Raw genomic sequence first — 26,545 nt, 5'->3', positions numbered from 1 at the left:
TAGAGTCCTTGATCAGGCCAACATCCCCAGCATCGAAGCACTGACGACGCTTGATCAGCTCCGTTGGGCGGGCCACATTGTCCGCATACCTGACATGACTCCCAAAGCAAGCGCTCTACTCGGAACTCCTAAAAGGCAAGCGAGCCTCAGGAAATGCTTCAAGGACACTCTCAAAGCCTCCTTGATAAAGTGAAACATCCCCACCGACACCTGGGAGTCTCTGGCCAAAGACCACCCTAAGTGGAGGAAGAGCATCCGGGAAGGTGCTGAGCACCTCGAGTCTCGTCGCCGAGAGCATGCAGAAATCAAGCGCAGGCAGCGGAAGGAGTGCGCGGCAAACCAGTCCCATCCACCCTTTCCCTCAACCACTGTCTGTCCCACCTGTGACTGTGGTTCTCATATTGGACTGTTCAGTCACCTGAGAACTCACGTTGAGAGTGGAAGCAAGTCTTCCTCGGTTCCGAGGGCCTGCCTATGATGATGATGAGGGAGAACAATTCTCAGTAAGGGGATGGGGGCACTGTGCATGGACAGTGTGTTGTATCCAAGAATAAAATGCAGCAATATTAGCAACTCAAGCAACATCTGCAGCTGGCCTTGCTGGTTTGCATCCCAGGAGCACATGCCTCCATGATATCATCGAGTCATAAAAGTTTAATGGGGCTTTTAGTGCAGAGAAGGCCAGTCAGCACAAGAGGCCAATAATGTCTGCGGAAGCATACCTCAGTGAGGAGCCAATACCTTTAAGAGGGGAGGAGGGGAGGAAACAAATTGGCAAGAGGAAACGATGACATGGCATTAACACCCCAGCATGTAATTCTTCACTCAGATTTACTGTGATATGAAGCATAATTAGATTCACCTTTTAAAAAAAATATAGCTGCCGCTTGTCAAGTGTAATGACAGTTGTTCCAGCAAACGTCTTCAAGTAGAAGACAGCTCTGATATTGCACAGAAGTCCCGCTACAGTAATTGGAGAACTACTGTTTGCAGCAACCTCATGTCAACAGCAGTCTTGGCCACTTGGCGATGGATGTTGCCAGGATGTTGACGGCCCACCCAACAACCGTATTACAGAAGAACATAAGAATTAGGAGCAGGAGTCGGCCATTCGGCCCCTCGAGCCTGCTCTGCCGTTCAATAAGATCACGGCTGATCTTCGACCTCAACTCCACCTTCCTGCACTGTCCCCATATCCCTTAATATTCAAAAATCTATCGATCTCTGTCTTGAATATACTCAAAGACTGGGCCTCCACAGGCCTCTGGGGTAGAGAATTCCAAATATTCACCACCCTCTGAGTGAAGAACTTTCTCCTCATCTCAGTCCTAAATGGCCGACCCCTTATTCTGAGACTGTGACCCCTGGTTCCAGATTTCCCCAGCCAGAGGAAACATCCTCCCTGCATCAAGCCCTGTAAGAATTCTGTATGTTTCAATGAGATCACCTCTCATTCTTCTAAACTCTAGAGAATATTGGCCTAGTCGACTCAATCTCTCCTCATAGGACAATCCCCCCATCCCAGGAATCAGTCTGGTGAACCTTCGTTGCACCCCTTTCTGGCAAGTATATCCTTCCTTAGGTAAGGAGATCAAAGTATTGTCTAGTTATAGCCTGGAATACAATACAAGTGGTTACATAATACTTTGCCAGCTCCACAAAACTTGCAATCTGATTAAATATCTAAAGGAGTCATTGATGGCCAACAGACTAAATAAGTCATCATCATCCGGCAGTCCCTCGTATCGAGGATGACTTGCTTCCACACCAAAAAGGATGAGTTCACAGGTGTTTCAATGAAGGTTCTGATATTCCAGGTCCCGAACATCCTGAAAGGTGGAAGATGCCTGTGCGTGGATTTTTTAACTTGGGGTGACCGTTGCACACCAGCCACCACACGGGCTTGACAGAGCGAGGTCTTGGTCCAGTAGCAAGGATTAACCAGGACAACTGGAGACCAGCTCTGCTGCACAGACCTAGTGCGCACACATATCGCAGTGTGGGCTGGCCCGTGCTGCCCCTGGGCCCTCGCCTCTTCTGGGCCCCAGAGCCCCGGTCACTTCCTTCTACAATCTCTTGCCACTCCTTCGCCCCTCCTGCTGTACCTGCCCGCACTGCAATCAGCGACCTGGCTTCGCAGCCGTCGCCCTCCTGCAGTGGTATGCCTCCACATGGTGCTCCCTCTGATGGTCCCGGCCTGCTGATGGTCTTGCAGGCTGGGACCGTGCCGATTTCTGGGCTGGGCCTCCACACGCTGCTCCCTCTGATGCTAAGTAAGTTCTGTGACAGTGACTACATTTCAAAAGTATTGTACTTCATTGGCTGTGAAGCACTTTGCGACACCCTGAGGGCGCTGTACAAGTGGGTGTTTCAGTCTGTCTTTCTGCAGCAAGGTTGATTGACCCGGAATCTGTGTGGGTAATATCGGCGAATGAACAGCGTTCGCTATTATTAGCCCTTTGAAACTGACAGCAGCTTCAGGATTCAGTGCATGCGGACCCTAAAGCGGAAATCCTGAAGTTGCGGTCAGTCAGTCACAGGCTGCGCTGTGCATCCCCAACCTTCATTGATAACATCGCTTCCATTTTCTTATTGAAAAGCTCAAGAAAACGACGTGTTGTCCTCCAGCCGTCCATTTTGGGGAGATACACCACGTCGGGAGGTCGTGGCTCCAAAGACTTAGCACAACAGTCTAGGTTGATGCTCTCAGTGCAGTGCTGAGGGAGTGCCGCACTGTCGGAGGTGCCGTCTTTCGGATGAGATGGTAAACCGAGGCCCAGTCTCAGGTGGACATAAACGATCCCAAGGGAATATTTCGAAGAAGAGCAGGGGAGTTATCCCCGGCATCGTGGCCAATATTTATCCCTCAACCAACATCACTTAAAAGAGATTATCTGGTCATTATCACAATGCTGTTTGTGGGAGCTCGTTGTGCACAAATTGGTTGCCGTGTTTCCTACATTACAACAATGACTACAATCCAAAAGTACTTCATTGGCTGTGAAGCGCTTTGAGACATCTGAGGTGGTGATGGGTGCAATTAAATGCAAGTCTTTCTTTCCATGAGGAATAGAAACATAGAAAATAGGTGCAGGAGTAGGCCATTCGGCCCTTCAAGCTTGCACCACCATTCAATATGATCATGGCTGACCACTCCCTCAGTACCCCATTCCTGCTTTCTCTCCATACCCCTTGATCCCTTTAGCCGTAAGGGCCATATCTAACTTCCGCTTGAATATATCCAATGAACTGGCATCAACAACTCTCTGCGGTAGAGAATTCCACAGGTTAACAACTCTCTGAGTGAAGAAGTTTCTCCTCATCTCGGTCCTAAATGGTTTACCCCTATCCTTAGACTGTGACCCCTGGTTCTTGACTTCCCCAACATCGGGAACATTCTTCCAGCATCTAACCTGTCCCGTCCCATCAGAATTTTATTTGTTTCTATGTTTCTAGGCAAAGGCTCTTTGCTTTGGTGCTAGTTGCAAAATAACAATTCCACAGGGTAGACGCCTCTTTAAAAAGTTATCCTCAAACATTGCACAGCAGATAGTCCCAAACCTGGTTTTAAGCCGGTGGTCCAAGAGTTGATCTTTGATGGATTTCTTGCAAGGGTTAAAACTTTCTGCAGAAACTCGCTGCGATGGAGGGGATCTTGGCACAGCTCTCATTGGCTCTGGCGCTTGGAGTACTTTTACCTTCAGCAAACAGACGGGAAAGTGCAGCCAGAGAGCTGGGAGAGAAGCGGAGAAGTGGCAGCCCGAGTTACTGAGCTCTTCCACCCGGAGAACAAGCCTTGCAGCGGCGCTACGTTAAATTCCCGGTGACCTTGGGCAAGACTCAGCGCCCTCAAACCCTCCGAGCTCCAAGGGTCTGGTCCTGCGGTGTTTTCGGCGAGAGCAGCACCAGCGAACTCCAAGACTTCTTCTGCCCGGCTCCCCGGTGGGATTTAGTGCGTTTTTTTGCAGCATGTGGAACGGCGGGCTGTGGTTGTGCCTGTGCCTGTTGGCGGTGAGTGGCAGGGTGTTGAGGCAAGTTTGCCCCGGGCTCTGTGACACCTCCAGATGCCCCCCAGCCCCGGTCAGTTGCTCCCAGGGCCAGGTCAAGGACTCGTGTGGTTGCTGCAGCCTGTGCGCAGCGGCCGAGGGCGAGAGCTGCGGGGGCCGGGAGGACATGCATGGCATCTGTGCCGAAGGCTGGCAGTGCACCTACTCCCCTGGCAAGCGCAAGAAGGGCACCTGCCGCTGCGTTCACTCTGACCAGGTGTGCGGCAGCGATGGGCAGACCTACAGGAACATCTGCAGCCTCAAGGCGGCCAGCCGGGGCCAGCAGTCCTCCAACGCCCTCCCGGTGATCCTCATCCAGAAGGGAGCTTGCGATGCAGGTATGTAGAACGATGGTGCGCTTGTGCCCCGCCAGCGCCGGATGAGGCTAGCTGGCCAGAGGGGACATCTACCCAAGTGGGCATGGAGTTGTTGTTGGGGGGGGGGGGCGGGTGGAAGGGGTAACCAGTCAGCAACATTGCACAGGACACCTTCACTCAAACTTTTGCCCTGGCTCAGTGGGCCGCACCCACGACTCTGGGTCACAAGGTCGTGGGTTCAAGTCCTGCTCCAGACACCTGAGCCCCATAATCCAGGCTGATGCTCCCAGTGCAGTGCTGAGGGAGTGCCGCACTGTCGGAGGTGCCGTCTTTCGGATGAGACGTTAAACCGAGGCCCCGCCTGCCCTCTCAGGTAGACGTAAAAGATCCCATGTCACTATTTCGGAAAGGAGCAGGTGTCCTGGTCCAATATTTATCCCTCAAACAAAGTCACCAAAACAGATTATCTGGTCTTTATCACATTGTTGTTTGTGGGAGCTTGCTGTGCGCAAATTGGCTGCCGCGTTTCCTACATTACAACATTCAGGCGAGGTTAAGGGGATGTGGTGTATTTAAACTTTCAAAAGGCTTTTGACAACGTCCAACATAAGAGATTAGTGTGCAAAATTAAAGCACATGGTATTGGGGGTAATGTACTGACATGGTTGGCAGACAGAAAGCAGAGAGTCGGGATAAATGGGTGCTTTTCAGAATGGCAGGCAGTGACTAGTGGGGTACCGCAAGGTTCAGTGCTGGGACCCCAGCTATTACAATATACATTAATGATTTAGATGAAGGAATTGAGTGTAATATCTCCAAGTTTGCAGATGACACTAAGCTGGGTGGCAGTGTGAGCTGTAAGGAGGACGCTAAGAGGCTGCAGGGTGACTTGGACAGGTTAGGTGAGTGGGCAAATGCATGGTAGATGCAGTATAATGTGGATAAATGTGAGGTCATCCACTTTGGTGGTAAAAACACGAAAGCAGAATATTATCTGAATGGTGACAGATTAGGAAAAGGGGAGGTGCAACGAGACCTGGGTGTCATGGTACATCAGTCATTGAAAGTTGGCATGCAGGTTCAGCAGGCGGTGAAGAAGGCAAATGGTATGTTGGCCTTCATAGCGAGGGGATTTGAGTATCGGAAAAGGGAGGTCTTACTGCAGTTGTACAGGGCCTTGGTAAGGCCACACCTTGAATATTGTGTTCAGTTTTGGTCTCCTAATCTGAGGAAGACCATTCTTGCTATTGAGGGAGTGCAGCAAAGGTTCACCAGACTGATTCCCGGGATGGCAGGACTGACATATGAAGAAAGACTGGATCGACTAGGCTTATATTCACTGGAATTTAGAAGGATGAGAGGGAATCTCATAGAAACATATAAAATTCTGACGGGATTGGAGAGGTTAGATGCAGGAAGAATGTTCCCAATGTTGGGGAAGTCCAGAACCAGGGGTCACAGTCTAAGGATAAGGGATAAGCCATTTAGGACCGAGGTGAGGAGAAACTTCTTCATTCAGAGAGTGGTGAACCTGTGGAATTCTCTATCACAGAAAGTTCGTTAGATATATTCAAAAGGGAGTTAGATGTGGCCTTTACGGCTAAAGGGATCAAGGGGTATGGAGAGAAAGCAGGAAAGGAGTACTGAAATGCATGATCAGCCATGATCATATTGAATGGCGGTGCAGGCTCAAAGGGCCAAATGGCCTACTCCTGCACCTATTTTCAATGTTTCTATGTGCCTATGTTAGATAAGCATATGAGGGAGAAGGGAATATAGGGTTATGCGGATAGAATTAGAGGAGAAAAGAAGGGAGGAGGCTCAAGTGAAGCATAAACGCCGGCTTGGGCTGATTGGCCTGTTTCTGTGCCATATATCCAATGTAAAAATAACTACATATCAAAAAGTAATTAATTCGCTGTAAAGTGCTTTGTGATATCCAGTCATGATAGGCGTTATATAAATGCAAGAATTTCCTTTCTTTCAACCCATCATTGCATGTTCCCGTCAGTACAGAGGGACCGGGGGGGTCCTTGCGCATGAAACACAAAAGGTTGGTATACAGGTACAGCAAGTAATCAGGAAGGCCAATGGAATGTTGGCCTTTATTGCAAGGGGATAGAGTATAAAAGCAGAGAACTTCTGTGCAACTGTATAGGGTATTGGTGAGGCCACACCTGGAGTACTGTGTACTGTTTTGGTCTCTGTATTTAAGGAAAGTTATAGTTGCATTGGAGGCTGTTCAGAGAAGGTTCACGAGGTTGATTCTGGAGATGAGGAGGTTGACTTATGAAGATAGGTTGAGTAGGTTGAGCCTATTTTCATTGGAGTTCAGAAGAATGAGAGGTGATCTTATCGAAACATATAAGATAATGAGGGGGCTCGACAAGGTAGATGCAGAGAGGATATTTCCACTCATCGGGGAAACTAAAACTACGGGGCATAGTCTCAGAATAAGGGGCTGCCCATTTAAAACTGAGATGAGGAGGAATTTCTTCTCTGACGGTTGTAAATCTATGGAATTCTCTGCCCCAGAAAGCTGTGGAGTCTGGTTCATTGAATATATTTAAGGCAAAGACAGACAGATTTTTGAGTGATAAGGGAGTAAAGGGTTATGGGGAGCGGGCAGAGAAACATAGAAAATAGGTGCAGGAGTAGTCCATTCGGCCCTTCGAGCCTGCACCACCATTCAATAAGATCATGGCTGATCATTCACCTCAGTACCCCTTTCCTGCTTTCTCTCCATACCCCTTGATCCCTTTAGCCACAAGGGCCACATCTAACTCCCTTTTGAATATATCTAACAAACTGGCCTCAACAACTTTCTGTGATAGAGAATTCCACAGGTTCACAATTCTCTGAGTGAAGAAGTTTCTCCTCATCTCAGTCCTAAATGGCTTACCCCTTATCCTTAGACTGTGACCCCTGGTTCTGGACTTCCCCAATATCGGGAACATTCTTCCTGCATCCAACCTGTCCAATCCCGTCAGAATTTTATATGTTTCTATGAGATTCCCTCTCATTCTTCTAAATTCCAGTGAATATAAGCCTAGTCGATCCAGTCTTTCTTCATATGTCAGTCCTGTCATCCCGGGAATCAGTCTGGTGAACCTTCGCTGCACTCCCTCAATAGCAAGAACGTCCATCCTCAGATTAGGAGACGAACACTGTACACAATATTCAAGGTGTGGCCTCACCAAGACGCTGTTGAACTGCAGTAAGACCTCCCTGCTCCTATACTCAAATCCTCTCACTATGAAGGCCAACATACCATTTGCCGTCTTCACCGCCTGCTGTACCTGCATGCCAACTTTCAATGACTGATGTACCATGACACCCAGGTCTCGTTGCACCTCCCCTTTTCCTAATCTGTCACCATTCAGATAATATTCTGCCTTCCTGTTTTTACTACCACAGTGGATATCCTCACATTTATCTACATTATACAGCATCTGCCATGCATTTGCCCACTCACCTAACCTCTCCAAGTCACCCTGAAGCCTCTTAGCATCCTCCTCACAGCTCACAATGCCACCCAGCTTAGTGTCATCTGCAAACTTGGAGATATTACATTCAATTCCTTAGTCGAAATCATTAATGTCTATTGTAAATAGCTGGGGTCCCAGCACTGAACCTTGCGGTACCCCACTAGTCACTGCCTGCCATTCTGAAAAGGACCCTTTTATTCCTACTCTTTGCTTCCTGTCTGCCAACCACTTCTCTATCCATGTGAATACATTACCCCCAATACCATGTGCTTTAATTTTGCACACTAATCTCTTGTGTGGGACCTTGTCAAAAGCCTTTTGAAATCCAAATACACCACATCCACTGGTTCTCCCTTGTCCACTCTACTAGTTACATCCTCAAAAAATTCTAGAAGATTTGTCAAGCATGATTTCCCTTTCATAAATCATGCTGACTAGGACCGATCCTGTCACTGCTTTCCAAATGCACTGCTATTACATCTTTAATAATTGATTCCAACATTTTCCCCACTACCGATGTCAGGCTAACCAACCTATAATTCCCTGTTTTCTCTCCCTCCTTTTTTAAAAAGTGGGGTTACATTAGCTACCCACCAATCCATAGGAGCTGATCCAGATTCTATAGAATGTTGGAAAATGACCACCAATGCATGCACTATTTCGAGGGCCACTTCCTTAAGTACTCTGGAATGCAGACTATCAGGACCTGGGAATTTATCGGCCTTCAATCCCATCAATTTCCCTAACACAATTTCCTGACTAATAAGGATTTCCTTCAGTTCCTCCTTCTCACTAGACCCTCAGTTATTTGTGTCTTCCTTAGTGAAGGCAGAACCAAAATATTTGTTCAATTGGTCTGCCATTTCTTTGTTCCCCATTATATATTCACCTGATTCTGACTGCAAGGGACCTATGTTTGTCTTCACTAATCTTTTTCTCTTCACATATCGATAGAAGCTTTTGCAGTCAGTTTTTATGTTCCCAGCAAGCTTACTCTCATACTCTATTTTCCCCCTCCTAATTAAACCCTTTGTCCTCCTCTGCTGAATTCTACATTTCTCCCAGTCCTCAGGTTTGCTGCTTTTTCTGGCCAATTTATAAGCCTCTTCCTTGGATTTAACACTATCCTTAATTTCCCTCGTTAGCCACGGTTGAGCCACCTTCCCCGTTTTATTTTTATGCCAGACAGGGATGTACAATTGTTGAAGTTCATCCATGTGATCTTTAAATGTCTGCCATTGCCTATCCACCGTCAACCCTTTAAGTATCATTCGCCAGTCTATCCTAGCCAATTCATGTCTCATACCATCAAAGTTACCTTTCTTTAAGTTCAGGACCCTAGTCCTGAATCACTGTGTCACTCTCCATTTTAATGAAGAATTCTACCATATTATGGTCATTCTTCCCCAAGGGGCCTTGCACAACAAGATTGCTAATTAATGCTCTCTCGTTACACATCACCCAGTCTAAGATGGCCAGCTCCCTAGTTGGTTCTTCGACATATTGGTCCAGAAAACCATCCCTTATACACTCCAGGAAATCTCCTCCACCGTATTGCTACCAGTTTGGTTAGCTCAATCTATATGTAGATTAAAGTCACCCATGATAACTGCTGTACCATTATTGCACGCATCCCTAATTTCCTGTTTGATGCCATCCCCAACCTCACTACTACTGTTTGGTGGTCTGTACCAAACAACTCCCACTAGCGTTTTATGCCCTTTTGTGTTCCGCAGCTCCACCTATACAGATTCCACATCATCCAAGATAATGTCCTCCCTTACTATTGTGTTGTGGAGCTGAGTCCATCATCTTATTAGGCGGAGCAGGCTCGAGGGGTCAAATGGCCTGCTCCTGGTCCTAGTTCTTCTGTTCTAACCCATCATTGCTCACTGCTCCTTCAATCAATCATTGCACACTGCCCCTTAACTAATCATTGCACACTGCCCCTTCAACGAATCATTATACACTGCCCTTCAACCAATCATTGCACATTGCCCCTTCGACCAATCATTGCTCACTGCCCCTTCAACCAATCATTGCACACTGCCCCTTCAACCAATCATTGCACACTGCCCCTTCAACCAATCATTGCACACTGCCCTTTCAACCAATCATTGTACACTGCTCTTCAACCCATCTATTGCTCACTGTCCCTTAGATAGTTATTCATTTATTTGGGGGGCTATTATTAAAGTGTTCTGAAAATAAACTGAGTGTTTTTTCATTTTTACATAATTTATATTGATTAGTGTAAAGCTGTTACTTCAAACTTCAAAACATCACTTCCCCAATTGGTGCCTTCATTTAAATCCAGAAGGATGATCAGACTTACATTTTTCAGTTAAATGCGAGTGAAACATTAAGGGAAAAATGTTCCTCTGTCATAATTAACGACTGACTGACAAATTTGCAGAGTACAGGAGTTTGAAATCTATACTACCTCAGAATATGATCTAACAGTCATTTACTTGAAATTGTAATTCTTTAATGTTTCTCAAGCGGATATTAGCTCTCTTACCTGGTGTAAATGTCAAAAATGTTGCAGAGTACAAATTTGTTGAGGAACACAGAGTTAGAAAAATCAGGTTTACCGACAAGGTCATACACATGCTAGTAAATTCTGTTCAGCAGAAATGTTGCTTGACTTAAGAAAGAGCTGTGGCTCAGTTGGTAGCACATTCACCTCTGAGTCAGAAGGTTGTGCGTTCAAGTCCCACTCCAGTGCAGTGCTGAGGGATTGCTGCACTGTTGGAGGCGCCGTCTTTCAGATGAGATGTTAAACCGAGGCCCTGTCTGCTCTCTCAGGTGGACTTAAAAGATCCCATGGCACTATTTCGAAGCAGAGCAAGGGAGTTATCCCCGGTATCCTGGCCAACATTTATCCATCAATCAACATCACAAAAACAGATTATCTGGTCATTATCACATTGCTGTTTGTGGGAGCTTGCTGTGTGCAAATTGGCTGCCGCGTTTCCCACATTACAACAGTTGACTACACTCCAAAGGTACTTCATTGACTGTAAAGCGCTGGAGCAGTCCAGTGGTCATGAAAGGCGCTATATAAATGCAAGTCTTTCTTTCACAAAGATAAGGCATAGATGTTACTGCGAAGGGGTAGCTATGGAGGAAAGAATAATTGATAGAAATGTGCAAATTACATTATAGGTGGGAAATGAAATGTTTCGAGGGAAGGAATTTCCACTGATGCTTCATTTAAAGCCAGACTTGCTCGCAACAGTAGGACACAGCATGGAACAAGTGACGTGGTTGGCTTCCATCAAAGCCCGTCATGTCAATAAGTCACGGTGAACTTTCCCCCAACTTTTCCACAATTTTCAGAGAGGTAATAATAAAAAGCGGACACGTTCAACCCGACTAAAACATACTTCTGAAGAGACAGAATTTATGCAATAATATGAGACTTTACATAAACATGATCCCTCCCAATGGAATAACAATAAAACTGGAAGTGTTTGATGTTTCAGAGTGGCAGTTTTAAGGAATGCTTTTGGCTGAGGATCTGGAAGCAGCAGAACCTAAAGGGTCACAAAATAAAGCATTAAAATTAATGTAGCGTCATATCAGCATTTTACAATGGAACTGATCACTCCCAGTTAGGTTTTTTGAGATTATGCTTCCTACCAAGCTGCCTTCTCAGCAATATCATCTCAAACAAATGAGCAGCCAAAAAGCAGTGCGTCTGGCTTATATCAGCTATGAAAGTGATCTGGCCGTCTTTTTGTGTCGTGTGATTTCCAGATATATTGTTGGACCTTTTGTGAGCAGCTTTTAAAAGCCTGTTGTGCCGCCACTGATGAGCAGAGTCTCATAGTTTGACCGCTGAGTCAACATGCCTGCTGGCCACAGCCAGTGACAAACCTGTTTAGACTGCGGGCAAGAAGTAGTGAAGCGTACAGTGACCAGTGTTTAATATCTCTCCTTGCTCCAGGGCCAGCAGTGCAAACTAACTGCTAGGGCTTGTGTCGGTGCAAATAAGTCAACAAAGACATAGGAAATAAAGTACAGGTTGAACCTCCTTTATCCAGAACTCCCTTATCCGGAACCACCCCTCGTCCAGAACCAATCCCGGCCACCGGGTGGCGCATGTGCAGAGCTCAGACATGAACAAATTGAAGCCCTTCCTCGCTGCCGACTCCCGCAATCACTGGCCTGACCCATCCCTCCTCCCTCCCATGATCTCTCTGCCACACTTCCAGCCCCAAGCCAGCCAGCCCCGATATACCCTTGCTCAGTACCTGTACCATCCAATTTAACGTGACCACCCCTCATCCGGAAAATTCCCTTATCCAGAATCGGCCAGGTCCCGAGGGTTCCGGATAAGGGAGATCCAACCTGTAGTACAGATCATCCATTTAACTGGTCTCCTTTTAACCTTGATCCAACTGTCAGTGAGGCCGTGCCTCAGTGGGTAGCCCTCTCTCTCACTTCTGGGTCAGAAGTTTTCAAGTTCCAATCCTACTCCAGAGACTTGAGCAGTGCTGAGTGCGTGCTGAACTGTCAGAGGTGCCGTCTTTTTGATGAGGTGTAAAAAATCCCATGGCTATATCTTGAAGAAGAACAGGGGAGTTATCCCAGGTGTCCTGGCCAATATTTATCCCTCAAACAACATCACTAAAACAAATCATAATCCACTGCTGTTTCTGGAACCTTGCTGTGTGCAAATTGGCTGCCACGTTTTCTACATGGGAACATAAGAAATAGGAGCAGGAGTAGGCCATATGGCCCCTCGAGCCTGCTCCGCCATTCAGTAAGATCATGACTGATCTTCTACCTCAACTCCACTTTCCCGCCCGATCCCCATATCCCTTGATTCCTTAGAGCCCAAAAATCGATCACTCTCAGTCTTGAATATACTCATTGACTGAGCACCCACAGCCCTGCACAACGATTACAATTCACAAGTACTTCATTGGCTGTAAATGACGTCCCGAGCTTCCTTGAGGATATTATCAGTAAAAACAGACCTTACCCTGGCCATGGCAGCTGGTTGAGAATAGCTAGACACTCTTCCCATCCTATAAAGGCTGGGGTGGGGGAGAAAGTACTTGTCAACTCGGTCAGTCAGGTAACCTGATTGTGTGTCTGTGTGTGGAGCAGACATTACCATCGGTTATTTGACCATCGGTGCAAGTTGAAATGATTGACGTTCAACGGCCGTGGGATTTGTGCTGGATCCGGCTGTGTACAATCTGCTGTTTCCTGCCAAAAAGGAAATTTGCGGGCCATTTGATGCACTGCCGAGATCCAGTCCCAATAAAGGCAGCGAGGATGTAACGGTTAAGACCCTTGCTTCGGTCTCCTGGGTTCTAGCCCTGGCATTTCAATCCAGCTGCTGCGAGGATGACGGGTTGTATTGGCTGCTTGATAGTGGGTTAGAGAGAGTGAGGGAATGAATGAGACTTCACCAGGAGCAGCCAAAACAGAATTTGCAACAGCATTGCTCAATTGTCAGATGTGGCTCAGTGGGCAGCACTCTTGCCTCTGAGTCAGAAGGTTGTGGGTTCAAGTCCCACTCCAGGGACTTGAGCACAGAAATCTAGGCTGACACTCCCAGTGCAGTGCTGTGAGAGCGCTGTCCTGTTGGAGGTAATGTCTTTCAGATGAAATGTTAAACTGAGGCCCCATCTGCTCTCTCAGGTGCACGTAAAAGATCCCATGGCACTATTTCAAAGAAGAGCAGAGGAGTTATCCCCGGTGGCCTGGGCCAATATTTATCCCTCGATCAAAATAACAAAAATGTATTATCTGGTCATTATCACATTGCTGTTTGTGGGAGCTTGCTGTGCGCAAATTGGCTGCAGCATTTTCTTCATCATCATCATAGGTGGTCCCTCAAATCGAGGATGACTTGCTTCCACGCCAAAAAGGAATGAGTTCACAGGTGTTTGAATGAAGGACCTGACATTCCAGATCCTGAACTACATCTTGGAGGTGGAAGATGCCTGTGCGTGAATTTTTGTAACGTGTGGTGGCCGTTGCACACCAACCACCACACGGGCTCGACAGAGCTAGGTCTTGGTCCAGTGGCAAGGGTTACCCAGGACGACGAGACCAGCTCTGCTGCACGGACCTAGTGCGCGCACATATCGCAGTGTGTGCTGCCCCTGGGCCCTCACCTCTTCAGGGCCCCAAACTTTCGCCTCTCCTGGGCCCCGGTCACTTCCTTCTACAATCTCTTGCCGCTCCTTCGCCCTTCCTGCTGTGCCTGCCCACACTGCAATCAGCGACCTGGCTTCGCGGCCGTCGGCCTCCGGCAGCTGCACGCGCTGCTCCCTGCAGTGGTATGCCACCGCACGCTGCTCCCTCTAATGCAGCCTTTCAATCACAGTAAATCCTCTTTAATGTGCGCGTTTCCCACATTACAGAAGTGACTACACTTCCAAACATACAAAATTCCTACAGGGCTTGATAGGGTAGATGCAGGGAGGATGTTTCCCCCAGGCTGGGGAGTCTAGAACCAGGGGTCACAGTCTCAGAATAAGGGGTCGGCCATTTAGGACTGAGATGGGGAGAATTTCACTCAGAGGGTGGTGAATCTTTGTAATTCTCTACCCCAGAGGGCTGTGGAGGCTCGGTCTTTGAGTATATTCAAGATGGAGATCGATAGATTTTTGGATATTAAGGGAATCAAGGGATATGGGGATAGTGGAGTTGAGGTAGAAGATCAGCCGTGATCTTATTGAATGGCGGAGCAGGCTCGAGGGGCCGAATTGCCTAATCCTGCTCCTATTTCTTATGTTCTTATATACTCCATTGGCTGTAAAGCACTTTGGGACATGGTGAAAGGCGCTATGTAAATGCAAGTCTTTTTAAGAGTAACACAAATTACACTTTCCGAAGGAAATACTGTGGTCTTGCTGTAAGGGTGGCTGCACCATGCCACAGCGGTGTCTGAGTCTTTGAGGAGTTTGCTCAGTAATCCAGCCCCGACTGACATACTCCGTGCCACAGTTGCTGTGATTTAGGAAGCTGAAACCATTGCAAAGAGCGGTGTTATTTGTTTTGGAAACTAGATTTTTCAATTTGTCCTGCAGTTCAGGAAAGACTTCGAAGCCCCTCAGGTGGTGGTGCTTTTCTTGTGCGCACTGTATTTATGAAGATAAAATCTTGGCCAGGGGCAAAAATTGCACCGCCTTTTATCTTCTCTGCCCGCTGCCACGGATTCTTCCCGAATGTATAAACTTGCCCAGGGAAGGAGGGTGTTACGCACCTCGGGCTTTGAAGTCGCAACTTCTGTTTTGGCAAAGTTAGCGAAGATTTACGACATTTTACTTGATGAAGTCCAATGAATCTTTTTGCCGTCTGTCTCACTGGATCTAGTTTCACAGGAGGACAACGAGACCCCTGAGCAGATGGAAAGTTGATTTAAAAGCCTCTGCAAAAGCTGAAAGAGAGTTTCTAGTTGCCTTTGGGAGTTTTCTTGGAGCAGACTAACTCCCTAGAACAGTGAGGACAGTAGGGTGCTAAACCTAAGCTAGACACCTGCCTCTGAGTCCATGTGCGTTTTATTGACTTTAAATGCCATTTTAAGTCTAGTTTCAGTTGCTGTTTTGATTTCCAGCACTTCAGCAGTTTAAGAATCAAACGTTACAAGGCAGAGCAAATCAAAGGGTCTTAGCTAAACAGATTATTTTTCATTCCAGTTGGCAATCGAATGGAATATTATTCTTGGATTCAATATAGAACACCAAAAGACTTCACTGTACAGTGCTGGTGTATATTACTGGGACTTCAGGTTAAATGTACCGGAGCAGCAATAAGTTTGGGTTCTATTCTTAGTTAGTTGTCGCTTGATTAACTCTTTGAGAACTCGCGAATTATTTCTGCACCGGTATAATAAAACAGAAGAAGAACAGGTGGTTCAATAGTAGCTTTAAGAAACAGGTCCGGGCGGATGTATTCTCTAAATACTTCCCGCAATGGCTTCCTGCAACACAGCTTCCTCGTCGAAGCAAAGCCGCCTTCTCTGCCACCTTCTGCTATGTAGCATGCACAACCTAAGCTCACCAGCACTGTTACATTGGAGCTGGACTCCAGCAACAACAAAATGACAGTGCTGATGGCATCCGTCTTTCAGATGAGACGTTAAATCGAGGCCCCGTCTGCTCTCTCAAGTGAACGTAAAAGATCCCCTGGCACTATTTCAAAGAAGAACAGGGGAGTTATCACCGGTGTTCTGGCCAATGATACTGCAATTGTGGATTAATAAGTGCAAAATGTTCAGGTATCTAAGACATTTGTCAATATTCATGAACAATTATGTGTCCTTCTCAAATGTCATCAATTCTCCGAGCAGTGTGGTGCAGCAGATATGTAACAGGATCCTTCGCCCAGAGGTCCAGGGATCATAAACCATCCTAAGCTGGATATATTTCACCTGAAAGGACAGGGAAATGTCACGAGAATAGATAGCTGAAAATGAAGAGCTCACACCAGCACTAGCTGGATGGGCCACCTCTGCAGTCATTGCTATCATAAACATATTCATTGGCAGGATAGGCGCACCAACATCAGTGTTCTCTCTCAGGCCAACATCCCCAGCATCGAGGCATTGACCTCGCTCGATCAGCTCCGATGGACGGACCACATCGTCCGCATACCCGATACTAGAAACGGATTACCTGGTCATTATCACATTGCTGTTTGTGGGAGCTTGCTGTGCGCAATTTGGCAATAATGCGTTTCCCACATTACAACAGTGACTACACTCCAAAATTACCTCATTGGCTGGAAAGTGCTTTGGGACATTCGATGGTTGTGAAAGGCGCTATATAAATGCAAGGCTTTCCGTCTTTCTTGATGCAATTTAATTAAAAATGTTTTAAAGAAACCAAAATTGAGATTGCAAAAGCTCTGGATCGGTTCAGAATTACATGGTTCATCTTGGCTTGGTTTTCCGATCTAGATTTGTGATATTTTTGGCAAATTCCAGCCTACCTGCTGAGTGAATTCTCAGCCACAAAAACATACAACTTTGCCTTTCCTTGATTAACGGTAAATAAAGGGAATATAAAATTGTATTGATTAAAGCTGAGCATAAATAACATTTCATTTATCAATAGGTTAGTAAGATTTCTATTTCCATTTTTAAAATGTAGTCCAGTTCTTGAGATGCTTCGCTAGGAACTCCCTCCCTAAACCTCTCCGCCTCTCTACCTCTCTCTCCTCATTTAAGACACTCCTTAAATCCTGCCTCTTTGACCAAGCTTTTGGTCATCTGTACTAATATCGCCTTATGTGACTTGGTGTCAAATTTACTCTGATAATCGCTCCTGTGAAGCACCGTGGGACATTTTATTACTTTAAAGGCGCTATATAAATACAAGTTGTTGTTGTTGCTGTGCCTGACAGGTTCACAAGGGTCTTATAATCCCCTCTCTTAATAAAGAACACTTAAGGATGAAAAGCAATCCACTGCTCAACGTTGCTGCAATCTATCAAGTAAGTTTGAAACTGTCTATGTTATTGACTTCTTTTACTAAATGAAAAACACTTGCTTAGTTTAGGTCACCAGCACCCGGACAGCATGCGATACAAGTTTAACTTCATCGCAGACGTGGTGGAGAAAATTGCTCCTGCTGTCGTTCATCTTGAACTTTTTCGGAGGTGAGAACCAATTATTTTAACAATAAAACATGTACATGCACTTGGCAATTGCACATTCACAAGGTTCAATATGTCAAGGCGGTCATTTTAAGGTCCTTTTTATAGGGACATGAAGGGAAATAAATAGGAACACGTTAGGGAGGGGTTACAAAGTACTTTATTGTGAGGAAAGGGGCAGGTATTTTCTGAATTATATCTCCAAAAGGAAATATTTGTATCCTTCCCCAAAGAGCCTTCAAGACATACGTCTTCTCTCAGCAATTGTGGATTAATAAGTGCAAAATGTCCAGATAGCTGATACATTTGTCAATATTCTTGAACAATTATGTGTCCTTCTCATTCTTTCGTCAATTCTTTCGTACGTTTTCGGCCTCCGAGCAGTGTGGTGCAGCAGATATGTAACAGGATCCGTAGCCCAGAGGTCCAGGGATCATAAACCATCCTAAGCTGGATATATTTCACCCGCAAGGAGAGGGAAATGTCACAAGAGTAGATAGCTGCAATTGAAGAGCTCACACCAGCACTAGCTGGATGGGCCACCTCTGCAGTCATTGCTATCATAAACATATTCATTGGCAGATAGGCGCACCAACATCAGCATTCTCTCTCAGGCCAACATCCCCAGCATCGAGGCATTGACCTCGCTCGACCAGCTCCAGTGGGCGGGCCACATTGTCCGCATACCCGACACTAGTCTCCAGAGACAAGCGCTTTACTCAGCTATGTCATGGCAGGCAAGCCCCAGGAGGACAGAGAAAACATTTCAAGGACACCCTCAAAGCCTCCTTGAAAAAATGGAACATCTCCACCGATTGTTGGGAGTCCCAGGCCCAAGACCGCTCAAAGTGGAGGAGAAGTATCCGGGAAGGCGCCGAACACCTCGAGTCTCTTCGCCGGGAGCACGCGGAAGCCAAGTACAAACAGCGGAAGGAGCACATGGCATCCCAAGTCCCCCACCCACCCGTCCCTCCAACCACCGTCTGCCCCACCTGTGACAGAGACTGTAGGTCCCGCATTGGTCTCATCAGTCACCTGAGAACTCATATTAGTGTGGAAGCAAGTCATCCTCGACTCCGAGGGACTGCCTAAGAAGAAGAAGTCCACGGACCGCGGGGGGAGGAAAAAGAATGGAAGAGCTATAGTGGTAGAGGATTCAATAGTCAGGGGAGCAGACAGGCGTTTCTGCGGCCGCTGATGTGACTCCAGGATGGTATGTTGCCTCCCTGGTGCCAGGGTCAAGGATGTTGCTGAGCGGCTGCAGGGCATTCTGGGGGGAGAGGGCGAGCAGCCAGAGGTCGTGGTCCATATCGGTACCAATGATAGAGGTAGGAAGAGGGATGAGGTCCTGCAGGCAGAGTTTATGGAGCTAGGAGAAAGATTAATGAGCAGGACCTCAAAGGTAGTAATCTCAGGATTACTCCCAGTGCCACGAGCTAGTGAGTACAGAAATAGGAGGATCGAGCAGATGAGTATGTGGCTGAAGAGATTTTTTTTATTTTTTTTTTCGTTGCCAATCTTTCCAATTCTTTGTCAAATCACAAACGCCAGAGGTCACCTTGCACACATCAAGAATCACTCTGCGCCAATGCTCTTAGCCAAAAGGCCTAGAGCCACTGCACCGTTCCTGGAAGTACTGCAATACCAGGTTCGTGCCATGGCGGTGGATGGGTCAGGCCCCACACACACCTCCGTGGAGGTGGATGGGTCAATCCACCCCACCCACCTCCTATTTCCAAAAAGCATAGGAGAACCACCTTCCTGATCCAGGGAGAACCATGTTGGGGTCATGGTTACTCCCCTGTCAGGTCAGTTACGCATGATCTTAGCCAAAAGGCTGAGAAGCGATGTGGCTGAAGAGATGGTGCAGGCGGGAGGGCTTTAGTTTCCTGAGGCATTGGGACTGCTTCTGGGGAAGGTGGGACCTGTATGGGTTGCACCTCAACAGAGCCAGGTTGGTTGCTAGTGCTGTGGGGGAGGGTTTAAACTAGCTTGGCAGGGGGATGGGAACCCGAGAGTTGATTCAGTAGGGAGGGGAGAAAAGCTGGAATTAGAAAGCAAAAATAAAGAAAGTGAGTTTCAAGGAGAGAGGAAACAAGCAGGAAAAAAGGGTAAAAAAACAAATTTAAAGGCACTTTGTCTAAATGCACGTAGCGTTCGTAACAAGATAGATGAGTTGACAGCACAAATTGAGACAAATGGGTATGATCTGATGGCCATTACAGAGATGTGGTTGCAAGGTGATCAAGACTGGGAATTAAATATTCGGGGGTATTTGACAATCCAGAAGGACAGACAGAAAGGAAAAGAAGGTGGGGTAGCTCTATTGATAAAGTATGGAATCACTGTAATAGTGAGAAATGATATATGCTCAAAGGATCAGGATGTTGAAACAGTTTGGGTGGAGATAAGGAACTATAAGGGGAAAAAGTCACTGGTGGGCATAGTCTATAGGCCCCCTAACAGTAGCAACTCTGTTGGTCGGAGCATAAACCAGGAAATAGTGCGGACTTGTAAAAAGGGAACAGCAGTAATCATGGGTGATTTTGTTATGTTCAGAATAACTCCACAAGACTGTATACTGTAAGCTCAAACTGTTGTGACCTTGGTCTCTTTAATGTAACTCCAGAGTGAGGAAGCAGCATGGTAGACTGCCTTTTATACCTGCTTGCCCGGGGTGTGCAGCTGACCCTTGGGTCTCCAACAGGTGCGCCCCCTGGTGGCAAGTCTTACACATTAGTAAGGTTTACATACTTAACAATTTTAACCTCCATATTGATTGGACAAATCAAATTGGTCAGGGTAGCCTTAAGGAAGAGTTCATAAAGTGCATAAGGGACGGGTTCCTTGGCGAGTATGTAACAGAACCAACCAGGGGGCAGGCTATCTTAGATCCGCTCCTGTGTAATGAGACAGGATTAATAAACAATCTCCTAGTAAAGGATCCCCTCGGAATGAGTGATCATAGCATGATTGAATTTCAAATTCAGATGGAGGATGAGAAAGTTGGATCTCTAACCAGCTGAAATAAAGGAGATTACAAAGATATGCGGGCAGAGTTGGCTAAAGTGGACCTGGAAAACAGATTGAATTGTGGGATGGTTGATGAACAGTGGTGTACATTAAAAGAGATATTTCACAACTCTCAAGAAAAATATATTCCAGTGAGGAGGAAAGGGTGCAAGAGAAAAGAAAGCCATCCATGGGCTAACTAAAGAAATAAAGGACGGTATCCGATTTAAAAACAAGGGCATACAAAGTGGCCAAAACTAGTGGGAGGACAGAAGATTGGGAAGCTTTTAAAAGCCAGCAAAGAATGACTTAAAAAATGATTAAGAAAGGGAAGATAGACTATGAAAGTAAACTAGTACAAAATATAAAAACAGATAGTAAGAGTTTCTATAGGTATATAAAAAGAAAAAGAGTGGCTAAAGTAAATGTTGGTCCCTTAGAGGATGAGACCGGGGAATTAGTAATGAGGAACCTGAACATGGACAAGGCTACCCTGACCATTTTGATTTGTCCAATCAATATGGAGGTTAAAATTGTTATGTATGTAAACTTTACTAGTGTGTAAGACTTGCCACCAGGGGGCGTACCTGTTGGAGAACCAAGGGTCACTTGCACACCCTGGACAAGCAGGTACAAAAGGCAGTCTACCAAGTATTTTGTATCCGTTTTTACGGTAGAGGACACTAACAATATTCTGACAGTGGATAGTCTAGGGGCTATAGTGAGGGAGGAACTTATCACAATCACAATCACTAAGGAGGTGGTACTCAGTAAGATAATGGGCCCAAGTTTCCACAGGATAAAAAACGGGCGCCCCTCCGAGCTGGGCGCCCGTTTTTCGCGCCTAAAACGGCGCCAAAAAAAAAACGCGCTATTCTCGAGCGCTTTGCAGCTCCTTGTCTGTTTGGCGTGGCGCCCAGGGGGGCGGAGCCTACACTCGCGCCGATTTTGTAAGTGGGAGGGGGCGGGTACTATTTAAATTAGTTTTTTTCCTGCCGGCAACGCTGCGCGTGCGCGTTGGAGTGTTCGCACATGCTCAGTGTGAAAAAAAACATTGGCACTCGGCCATTTTTGTAGTTCTTTGTAGCTGTTTAATTTTTGAACATTTTTTAATAAAATCACATTGCCATCAGCACTGAGGCTACCCTTCTCGCTGTCTCCTTCCCCTCCCTCCCCTCCGTGGCAACAAACGGCTCTCTCCTTCCCCTCCCTCCCCTCCCCTGCGCGGCAACAAGCCGCTGTCTCCTTCCCCTCCCTCCCCTCCCCTGCGCGGCAACAAGCCGCTGTTTCCTTCCCCTCCCTCCCCTCTCTCCACGGCAACAAGCCGCTGTCTCCTTCCCCTCCCTCCCCTCCCCTGCGCGGCAACAAGCCGCTGTCTCCTTCCCCTCCCTCCCCTCTCTCCACAGCAACAAACCGCTTTCACCCCCCCCCCCCCTCCTCCCGCTCAGCGGCACGAACGGCTGCAGAATTCTCCCTGGCTGAAGCACTTTCACACAGGTAGGAAGATGGTTTATTTAATCTTTTCTTTGCTTATAAATGTTTATTCAGGTTGGATTTATTTATATAATATTTGTATAAGTATAAATAAGGATTTATTATAGAATTTAATGACTTCCCTTCCCCCCCCACCTCGTTCTGGACGCCTAATTTGTAACCTGCGCCTGATTTTTTAATGTGCAGAACAGGTTTTTTCAGTTCTACAAAAATCTTCACTTGCTCCATTCTACTTTAGTTTGGAGTACGTTTTCACTGTGGAAACTTTCAAATCAGGCGTCAGTGGCCAGACACGCCCCCTTTTGAAGAAAAAATTCTGTTCCAAAGTAGAACTGTTCTACCTGACTAGAACTGCAGAAAAAAAAATGTGGAGAATTGCGATTTCTAAGATAGTCCGTTCTCCACCAGTTGCTCCTAAAAATCAGGCACAAATCATGTGGAAACTTGGGCCCAATGGGACTAAAGGCGGATAAATCCCCCGGACCTGTTGGCTTGCATCCTAGGGTCTTAAGAGAAATAGCGGCAGGGATTGTGGATGCATTGGTTGTAATTTACCAAAATTCCCTGGATTCTGGGAAGATCCCAGCAGATTGAAAAACTGCAAATATAACGTCCTTACTTAAAAAAGGAGGCAGACAAAAAGCAGGAAACTAGATCAGTTAGCCTAACATCTGTGGTTGGGAAAATGTTGGAGTCCATTATTAAAGAAGCAGTAACAGGACATTTGGAAAAGCAAAATTTGGTCAGGCAAAGTCAGCATGGATTTATGAAGGGGAAGTCATGTTTGACAAATTTGCTGGAATTCTTTGAGGATGTAACAAACAGGGTGGATATAGGGGAACCAATGGATGTGGTGTATTTGGACTTCCAGAAGGCATTTGACAAGGTGCCACACAAAAGGTTACTACACAAGATAAAAGTTCATGTGGTTGGGGGTAATATATTAGCATGGATAGAAGATTGGCTGACAAACAGAAAACAGAGAGTCGGGATAAATGGTTCATTCTCTGGTTGGCAATCAGTAACGAGTGGGGTGCCACAGGGATCAGTGCTGGGACCCCAACTATTTACAATCTATATTAACGACTTGGAAGAGGGGACTGAGTAACGTAGCCAAGTTTGCTGACGGTACAAAGATGGGAGGAAGGGCAATGTGTGAGGAGGACATAAAGAGGCTGCAGGCTAAGTGAGCGGGCAAGAATTTGGCAGATGGAGTATAATGTTGGAAAGTGTGAGGTCATGCACTTTGGCAGAAAAAATCAAAGAGCAAGTTATTATTTAAATGGAGAAAGATTGCAAAGTGCTGCAGTACAGCGGAACCTGAGGGTACTTGTGCATGAAACACAAAAGGATAGTATGCAGGTACAGCAAGTGATCAAGAAGGCCAATGGAATCTTGGCCTTTATTGCAAAGGGGATGGAGTATAGCAGAGAAGTCTTGGCCACACCTGGAATACTGCGTGCAGTTTTGGTTTCCATATTTACGAAAGGATATACTTGCTTTGGAGACAGTTCAGAGAAGGTTCACTAGGTTGATTCCGGTGATGAGGGGGTTAACTTATGAGGAAAGGTTGAGTAGGTTGGGCCTCTACTCATTGGAATACAGAAGAATGAGAGATGATCATATCGAAACGTATAAGATTATGAGGGGGCTTGACAAGGTGATGCAGAGAGGATGTTTCCACTGATGGGGGAGACTAGAACTAGAGGGCATGATCTCAGAATAAGAGGCCGCCCATTTAAAACTGAGATGAGGAGAAATTTCTTCTCTCTGAGGGTTGTAAATCTGTGGAATTCGCTGCCTCAGAGAGCTGTAGAAGCTGGGACATTGAATAAATTTAAGACAGAAATAGGCCCCTTTCGATAGCTGTAAAAGATCTCACGACCGGGATGAAGGTGAATTATTCCAGCCTTGTAATTAAGATTTGCCTCTTCTGTGATAAGTCTGAGCCTTAACCTTGTGCACTGAGCCACTGGGTCCATTTTCCACAATTGGATTTATAACTCCTGAATTGTACCACAAACCTAAATGTCATATGAGGTTGCACTCACTGTTCATCATGTCAGTTCAGAACATAGAATCATCGAAACATTAAGAAACAGAAGGAGGCCATTTGGCCCATTGTGTCCGTACCGGCCGAAAGGGTTACCCAGCCTAATCCCACCTTCCAGCACTAGGTCCGTAGCCCTGTAGGTCACGGCTCTTTAAGTGCACATCCAAGTACTTTTTAAATGTGAGGAGGGTTTCTTGACGATGTCATTACAATTGAGAGCTGAGGACAAAATGTGTGTGACCCAGGCTAGCTCTCGCCAGTCTCGATGCCTGAACAGAGCCATGTGGGATTATCACATGACTGAGGAGAATATAGCTCCCATTTAAGAGGAACGTCCACCAGGTATGATGTAGAGTCCAATAAAAGAGCATACCACTACATCTTCCAGCACGAGCCGTTCCAAGTTTGCGGTGATTTCGAGGTGGGTGACCGGGTGACATCATCAAAACCCAGGTCACTGTTTGGAGCGTGGGCAGGAACATCGGTGGGGCACAGGTACAGCGAAAGAGCGGGAAGGTCGGGGCGGATGAGCAGCGAGAGATCATGGCGGAGGTGCGGCGAATGTTTGTGGCGGAGGTGCGGTGAATGAGGGTATGGGGCCCAGAAGAGCCGAGGGCCCAGGGGCAGCATGGGCCCAGCCCACACTGCGATATGTGTGCGCACTAGGTCCGTGTTGCAGAGCAGGTCTCCAGTCGTCCTGGTTTACCCTTGCCACTGGACCAAGACCTAGCCTCTGTCAAGCCCGTGTGGCGGCTGATGTGCAACGGTCACCACACGTTAAAAAAATCCACACATAGGCATCTTCCACCCCTGGCGTTCAGGACTGGAATATCGGGTCCTTCATTGAAACATCTGTGAACTCATCCCTTTTGGTGTGGAAGCAAGTCATCCTCGTTCGAGGGACCGCCTATAATGATGAGGGGTTGCCAACCCTCCAGGATTGTCCTGGAGTCTCCAGGAATTAAAGGTGCATCTCCTGGATACTGCCACCAGCGAAGCAGGAGAAAAATTATAGGGCCGATTTTTTTTTTAAGTTCATTTTATTTCAACACTTTAGATTATTAATTATTATAAATGACGCTGTAACCCAACATTGCATGAGGTTCAGGTGGAAGGGTCACCACCACCTTCCCAAGGACAACTAAGGATGGGCAATAAAGGCCGGCCTTGCCAGCGACGCCCACATCCCGGGAATGTATGTAAAAATATTGGAGACCGGGCGGGGCAGTTGGAGATCATGTGACCAAACCTCCAGGAATACATCCAATCAGAGTACAATGTTTGAGATGATACGACACAGTGCTATGATCAACCGTGAGTCCACCTCCTTCCCTCTATGGCCCATAATGGCACACTTCGAGTAAGCACGAGGCATTTGATGGTAGGGTATACGGAACAGACTTTATTCATATACAGCACAGGCGGCCAATCTAACTGTACACAGAGAGTAGTTTTTCGGTCTCTGTGTCTTTCAAGCTCTCCAAAAACCTGTTGAAAGCTGTGCGCCTTTAAACACGTTAGTTTGCCTACACCAAAGGTACATGTCACAGATACGACCTCAAGCTGCTTCTGCCTTGGGACGTTTTACTGCATTAAAGGCACTATATAAATACAAGTTATTGTTCCTGAATCCGTTATAAACAGTCTATTTGCATAAACAGATGGCGTGATTTACTTCAAAGATACTTCTCTCAAACAAGACTTCCTGACTTAACTGTTCTCCACTCCTTTGAGGATTGGCTCGGCTGGGTTTGTTTTCTTTGGAACAGAGGAAGCCGAGGGGAGACCTGATTGAGGTGTATAAAATTATGAGGGGCCTGGATAGAGTGGATAGGAAGGACCTATTTCCCTTAACAGACGGGTCAACAACCAGGAGGCATAGATTTTAAGTAATTGGTAGATGGTTTAGAGGGGATTTGAGGGGAATTTTCTTCACCCAGAGGGTGGTGGGGGTCTGGAACTCACTGCCTAAAAGGGTGGTAGAGGCAGAAATCCTCAACACATTTAAAAAGTACTTGGATAAGCACTTGAAGTGCCGTAACCTACAGGGCTACGGACCAAGAGCTGGAAAGTGGGATTAGGCCGGGTAGCTCTTTGTCGGCCGGCATGGACATGACGGGCCGAAATGGCCTCCTTCCCTGCTGTAAATTTCTATGATTCAATTATCCTATGAGTAGTTTTATTAACAGCTTATCATTCTATACTATAGATAATGGAGCCCTCTGGCTGTGTTTGTTATACGAGCCACCAATATTCTCCTGAAGTTTATTTCGCAGTAGCAAAACTTAACATTGGAAAAGTCGGGCCCGAGTTCCGTGGCCGTGCAGCTCAGCGGCAATGTTGCCAGCCTCAGTTATACTTCACTCACTCGTAATTGACATTGTTCCAGTCACAGGCACAGTGGCATAGTGGTTATGTTGCTGGCCTAATAATCCAGAAGCCTGGACTAATGATCCTACAACATGAGTTCAAATCCTGCCACGGCAGCTGGGGAATATAAATTCAGTT

The 26,545-nt window shown here is 46.5% G+C and overlaps 1 protein-coding gene and 1 pseudogene across 2 annotated transcripts in view; one reads left to right on the top strand and one right to left on the bottom strand.

Moving 5' to 3' along the window:
- Positions 1-26,545, top strand: part of LOC139234968 (serine protease HTRA1-like) — a 45,424-nt gene that overhangs the window by 1,847 nt on the left and 17,032 nt on the right. Inside the window, exons 1-2 of one of the 2 annotated variants that reach the window (XM_070865960.1) lie at positions 3,721-4,384; positions 17,382-17,481. In XM_070865960.1, coding sequence (XP_070722061.1) covers positions 3,970-4,384; positions 17,382-17,481 — 515 coding nt within the window. In that variant the 5' untranslated portion in view covers positions 3,721-3,969. Of the gene's footprint in view, positions 1-3,720; positions 4,385-17,376; positions 17,482-26,545 lie in introns of those variants that run through there. The other variant, XM_070865961.1, reaches the window with a different exon arrangement.
- Positions 19,090-19,327, bottom strand: LOC139235198 (U2 spliceosomal RNA; annotated as a pseudogene).

Source organism: Pristiophorus japonicus, chromosome 22, assembly GCF_044704955.1.
Source record: "Pristiophorus japonicus isolate sPriJap1 chromosome 22, sPriJap1.hap1, whole genome shotgun sequence".
Taxonomy (NCBI): Eukaryota; Metazoa; Chordata; class Chondrichthyes; family Pristiophoridae; genus Pristiophorus; species Pristiophorus japonicus.
The sequence above is the reverse complement of the archived record's forward strand: the minus strand, read 5'-3'. Positions and strand labels throughout refer to the sequence as shown.